The following is a 6379-nucleotide window of genomic DNA, read 5'->3' as shown; positions in this document are numbered from 1 at the left end:
GAGACGCTAGATTTACAACATAATTTTGCATATCGTTACACAAAACAAGCTCATGCGAACCATAGCGGAAAACTGGTTCACACTGAAAGTCACAGCATTCTGAAAATGACCTCTGGTTCAATCTCTCCAAGTAGTCTGGTTCACATATACTCGATTTAGCTCTTTTTGGTGACATTTTTCAGCCCTGTCCAAAAATTACGACCAAGGTGTCATTCGATTCGTATTTTTGCCTACAAAGTTTAAGGAGAGGTCCGCTCTATATCAACTGCGCATGATCCTGACGTCCTAGAATCTGAATTTCGTAGAACCAGAACAAACCTCATAATAAAGTCGCTTTCTCAGCGCTCTAGTCCAAAAACGGTTGATTTTACAAAAAAATGCGCATTTTTTGTAGATAATCGCATGAGGAATAATGTTTATTGACCTCCGAGATATTCCCGAAAAACTGATTTTCGTGACCTTTTGACCCTTATAACTTTTTTAGCCGGCACGATATCAATGTCGATTTTTCACATCTTCATTAAAATCCATAATGAAGCTGTATACCAAAATTCAGCTCAGTAGGAATTTTTCCGCTGATAAAACCTTAAATGACTAGACTATGTGAGCTACAACAAACCTTTGTGGGTTGAGCTGCAGAGTCGAATAGACCCATTCAGTATAAACCTAACCTAACCTCACCACATTCACAGAGTAGTACTATCAAAAAATTTTAGTTCTCTAAAAAAGTTTTAAAAATGCAAATATTCACGTTTTGGTAATTCAATGAGCAGAAGCTATACCTTTTCAAGGGGTTTTTCTCGGATTGTTTGAGGAGTTGATGATTTACACACGAATAAAGGCAAGATGTATTACAACTCATATTTGAGAATATTTTCCAATCTAACCTAACCTGACCTAACTGCAAATTTTATCACACTTTGTTTTCATAGAACGCCATTAATATAACTAAGTAATGAATTCCTTTATACTTTTAACATTTCCATATTCTGTTAGGTCCAGAGTTCTGTAAAACTTTGAACTGCTGTGAAGCAAATTTCAGAAAAAGTACACGATTCCATGTTTCAAATTTCAGAACACCCAGAATAATACATTGAATCTCAATTCACCAACCGCTTCCTCAATTCTTTATTGAAATTAAGGTTCATTTCTTAATTGCTCTTATAAAAACCCGTTCGACGCTCGCTCATGTTTTCCTTGAATAATTTCAATTTATTTACGAAAAAAACGATGTATAGGTCTTCCCGTCCTGTTTTCATTCACATGTAGCACTTTGCTTCGATACAAGCGTATAATAATGTTGAGTGATAAATAAAATAAGGTATCTATTTATTTTTAATAGCTGCTAGAGTGGACGAATAACCACAACGTCGTTGTGCCGTTGTGCGTCAATTACTGCCACAGTTACAATGGAGTTGGGTGCTGCTGGTTTACTATGGTTATCCAGCTTCATCAGTTTAGTAAATACCATTAAAGTTTGTAATAGTTTGGATGATTACAGTGTCTTTAATATTTTTGAAAGAAATTGCTTCGATAATCCAGTGGTAAACCAGAATATTGTAAGTATTTTTAATTGCTTTTATAGTTGAGTGATTAATTCATTTTCATTTTCCTCCCCTATCCTCAATAATATATATATATATATATATATATATATATATATATATATATATATATATATATATATATATATATATATATATATAAATATATATATACCTGTAAAATAAAAACAAATAGTAAGCAAGAAAACAATATCACATTAAAACTCATGGTCGACAGTTTGTTCATGAATAATCCACAGACAAATGTATAATTTTCAAACAGATTCATTATCTCCAGTAAAAAATTAATGAAAGAAATTAATTTTTAACTTCAATTGAAATGAATTTTTCATGAACTATTTTTCAAGAAGAGGTGTCATTTATCTGAATAGTTCGTAATTACATTAATTTCCTTAGCTCCTGTCTTAAGAATCTTCCTGTTTGTATAATTAACTAGATGTTATAAAGAAGTTTCAAGTCCACACATTTCGTTAATTAAAATATTTTTTCACAATGAATTGGATATTCAAAGAAATGGTATTCATAACAAAATACAAGAAAGAGAATAATGGATGTTGGCATAATCATTGAATAATTACGACTAGACACCTTTACATTGAACTTGACTTTGGCTGAAAGTTAGGTAATAGTGGTACCTTCTTCATTATATATCATTGTATTTTGAAATGGATTTGATGATCTCCTCATTAGTTATTGATGAATGGGTTATGAATGGAACACAACAATTAGAAAAGAGGAGAATTTGAATTGAAACTTCAAGCGAGAATTAAATCAATTGCAGACACTTTTTCCCCAACAGAATAAAAAAGATGTCTTTCGACGCTCATTTTGCTAATTAAAACTCGTTTGTCATCTCCTGTTGATGTCAACTTGGTTATCCAAACACGCATCGAGAGTTAGCATATTGTTCTAGTTACGGAAAAGTGGTGGGGAAGAATCTATTCAAATTTGAATCCCATATACGATAAGAGATGAAGAGTCCATAGAATTAGGCCAAAATTGTCTATTTCAATGACACCAACAATTTGTCTTAAGCTTTTTTGTTTTTCAAATATTTTTGATACTATTGAGCAATTTATGATCATAAGATTAATTGATATTTCTTATTACGGCCCTGATATTCACTCAAATGAAAGCAAGTCTCTTAGTTATTTTTGGGGAAAATTTTATTTAAGAGAACTACATTCGGGCTAGTAGGCCCGGATATACCAAATACCAAAATACCAAAAATGTGCTACTGAGGCATACATCATCAGTGTTGACAATGTAAGGAAAATTATATATCGAAGGTAATGCACATGCCACTGATGATTCCTGCCGCAGTAGCAATCGAAACGTTTGGTTAGATTAGGTTAGGTTCGGTCTAAAGTGAGTGGGTCTGTTCGACCCTCCACCACAACACGCAAGGGTTTATTGTGGCTCACACCTGTTCACACTCGGACAAATTCACCCAGCTTCTTAACGAAGCCGATTAGTGAACTCTAAGAACCTGATTCGGTCCCCAGCGAGGCAGGCACAACGTATATGCTCTGCTGTTTCATCATTTTCCAAACAGAGGCGATACACACTGTCTTCCGACAGTCCGAGTCTCTGCATATAACGATTCAAATGACAGTGACCTGTAAGAAGGCCTGTTGGACATCGTAGTTCATTCCTACTGTAATCCAACAATTATTTGGTATCAAGCTTCGAAGGGTGAATAAACGCCTTGGAGGGAGCCAATCCTGGATGATTCTGCCAGAAGTCCATAAATCTTCTTGCCATCCAGGTGTTCAACGTTTGTTTGGCAAAGCCTAAGGCGATGCTAATGACAGGCTCTGGTTCGAAGAAGCTGCTTGTAGCACCCTCCTTTGCAAGGGAGTCAGCAGTTTCATTGCCTTCGAGGACAGTATGGCCACGAATCCAGACCAGAGACAATCTGTTAAGTCTTCCTATCGAGGGAAGTCGATTTTGGCAATTTACTACCAATTTAGACGTTGCTCGGTAGAAGCCAAGAGCTACCATCGCCGCTTGACTATCTGAGAATATTTTTATTGACTTGTGTGTGAGGTTGGATTTATCCAATTTTTCCGCATACAATTCAATATCGTAAATTTCCGCTTGAAATACAGTCACATAAGTTCCTAGGCAGGTAGATATCTCTATTCTGGGTCTGCGACTAAAACACCTGCACTAGAACCAGAAGGTGTTTTTGATCCATCTTTGCAACAACAACTATCTGTTCTTAATATTTCCTTCTTCCGGAGGATCCAGTCCTCTCTACTCCGGAATAGTAGTTTATAAGGCGGTTCGTAGTTGACAGTTGGAGACATGAAGTTAGAGGTCATTTCAAGAATGCTGTGACTTCCATTGTCAACCAACAGTTTGTTGCACTCTGCATTAAATTGATTTGTGCAATTGGCAATGTGCAGAAGTCTGTATGCAATCCATCTAGCCTTTCTCTCCAGAAAAATGTGTAGAAGAGGTAGACCTAGAAGGATCTCCATGGCCGCTGACGGTGTGGTACTGGTGGTACCTCTGATGGCCAGACAAGCCTGTCTCGGTAAGCCAGAGAGCTTTGGTACTTTTAGGTTCCATTAGACCACGGCCTACCAGCCCGGATTCTGTTTTCTTCAAGTATACATAGATAAAAACCAGAAAAAAGACTTTATTGAAAGTCATTGACAGCACCCCTCAGGCTCTTTTCATTTCATGTCACCTAAGTGAATTTTTCATTCAATATTGGAATTTTTTCTTCACCCGTCCTCCCAGGAATACATTCTGAATACTTTACTGTGCGAAATAGAGAATTGGGATATCAACACATTTCAATAACGTATAATAAACTACCTATTGCTTTCATTTGAATAACGTTCGTGACTAATGTGATAAAACATAGTTTATCTGTTATTCGTCAAATTGCCCTAACTCATAGAAATATCAGGAATAGTCTGTTTTTTCAATGTCAAGTGCACATTTCTGATAAAAACTTTGCTACAAAAATTGCAGGTGTGTATTCTAAATGTTAAACGAATTCGTGTATAAGAATTTAATTGGAAGTTTTCGTGGACAAGTTTGAGCAGATATTTAATAACTCAACGAATGAAGAAGATACAGATAAAAATATATTTCAGAAATACCTGGTACTTCAAACTTTTTAACCGGTCAATTTAGACGTCCAAGAGTACAAAAATTCGCACCCAGCTCAAAGTTGGTAGAATTGTTCAAGAAACCATCATAAATTAAATCTAAAAAATCCTCATCGCCCGATACCTGGAACAATTTACTCGGGGTAAAAATTACGTCGACATTTTGGTCTCAGAGTTACTGATGTATTTGATGGCTATAATGATTTTACGAGGAGGCCCTGTTATAGGCTTATGTCTCTTCAGGGTTGGGTTACTTCAAAAATTATATTAAAATTCAATTTATCAAAGTTTGTAATCTGTATTTTTCGTTGAAGTATCCGGGTCCATAGTGGTAGTCATTCTTGAGGGATCAGGTTTTGTTAGGCCGGGGGAAGTATGGTTGAGACTTCAGGGTGTTCCACGCCGTGCGCTGTCCTCTATCTGATCGCCAGTGAGTACTCCTCTAGTTTTCAAAATGTTTGAAAAATAAGATGTGTAGTTCAATCAGCTGAAGTTTTCAAAAAAAGTAATTCAACTTTTAACTGCACAAGAAGTTATCACCAACGAAATTCGCTTTCTTCATTCTATGTATGTAGCTCCTAAAAACTACGTGCTCAAATAAGTTTCGATATGCATGTCTCGTTAAAAATACTCGAAATAAAAAACCAGTACAATTAGCTTGTCTTCTTCCAATCTGAACGGCTGCTCTTCAACTTCTTTTACGAGTATATTATCAAGTTCAAGCATGGCTCAAACAACTGGGATTGGAAGTTGGCCTTCCACCTCCCACCTGCGCCGGAGGTGGAAACTGCTAAACATAATTTTTTGCTATTATAGAAAGGGATGTAGTGCTGAATGTGGTGGCAAAAAAATTGAACTGCTTTGTTCTATAGAATGTACAAGTTTTTGAGACCAGTCGTGCCCCAAATGTAGAATCACCAATAGATGAGGATTTGTTTGATACCAACGAGGAGACATACAATATATCACTATCGAGGCAAATAACTTGCACCCAAGATGGAGTAGTAGAACAAAAAGAAGAAGAAAGACAAGAAGAAGAGGAAGCAGAAGTATTAGAGAATTATGAATCTGGCAATAAATTTTACTTTTTTCAATTTACACCGCTCTTATCATTTTCAAGTTCAATAGTTTCAAATTGAACAGAATCACAACATATCCGTGGAGTAGGTCCATTGGGAAAACCACGTTTGAAAGAATGTGCTCAATATACTACCTCAAAGATGTCGTGGAGAAGTGTGCCTATTATGACCATTACAACTCTTTCAACTTTTGAATCGTTATATCTCAGAAACGGCAACTCTCAGGAGAAAAAAAAATTGAGACATTTTTCATAAATAATTATCGGATCTACAACTTCTTTTGATAATTTTGTCATAAAACAGAAAAAACCGATATAAAGTGTTCAAGAAATTCAAGTATATTTCACAATATTCAAGGTGGATTAGTAAAAAGCCAAAAACTTTCAAAAAAACCTAATCATTATGAAAATTTCATAATTTATATCACCAACACTCTTACCAACACGCTTTTCGGGCTCTGTACACGAGATGGAACTATTACTAGTTAACAAATATTTCTCTCTGACGAAGGTTTCCTAAGTGCAATCGCACCGCGATGAAGCCAGTCGAGTCGCAGTCACATTGTTATTTGAGTAAGTTATTTCCTGCACTGATGAGAGGTAATACC

The 6379-nt window shown here is 35.8% G+C and overlaps 1 protein-coding gene across 2 annotated transcripts in view; it reads left to right on the top strand.

Moving 5' to 3' along the window:
• The first annotated feature begins 1254 nt into the window (after window positions 1-1254).
• The window catches only part of LOC111509068 (lipase 1), a 39198-nt gene continuing 34073 nt past the window's right edge, over window positions 1255-6379 (top strand). Inside the window, exon 1 of one of the 2 annotated variants that reach the window (XM_074173830.1) lies at window positions 1255-1559. In XM_074173830.1, the coding sequence (XP_074029931.1) occupies window positions 1410-1559 (150 nt within the window). In that variant the 5' untranslated portion in view covers window positions 1255-1409. The remainder of the gene's footprint in view (window positions 1560-6379) is intronic. The other variant, XM_074173829.1, reaches the window with a different exon arrangement.

The sequence above is a fragment of the Leptinotarsa decemlineata genome, unplaced genomic scaffold, assembly GCF_025532065.1.
Source record: "Leptinotarsa decemlineata unplaced genomic scaffold, Ldec_3_MD MMD2_tig00000505_RagTag_RagTag, whole genome shotgun sequence".
NCBI lineage: Eukaryota > Metazoa > Arthropoda > Insecta > Coleoptera > Chrysomelidae > Leptinotarsa > Leptinotarsa decemlineata.
Note: the sequence above shows the minus strand (reverse complement) of the source record. Positions and strands in the feature narration are given on the sequence as shown.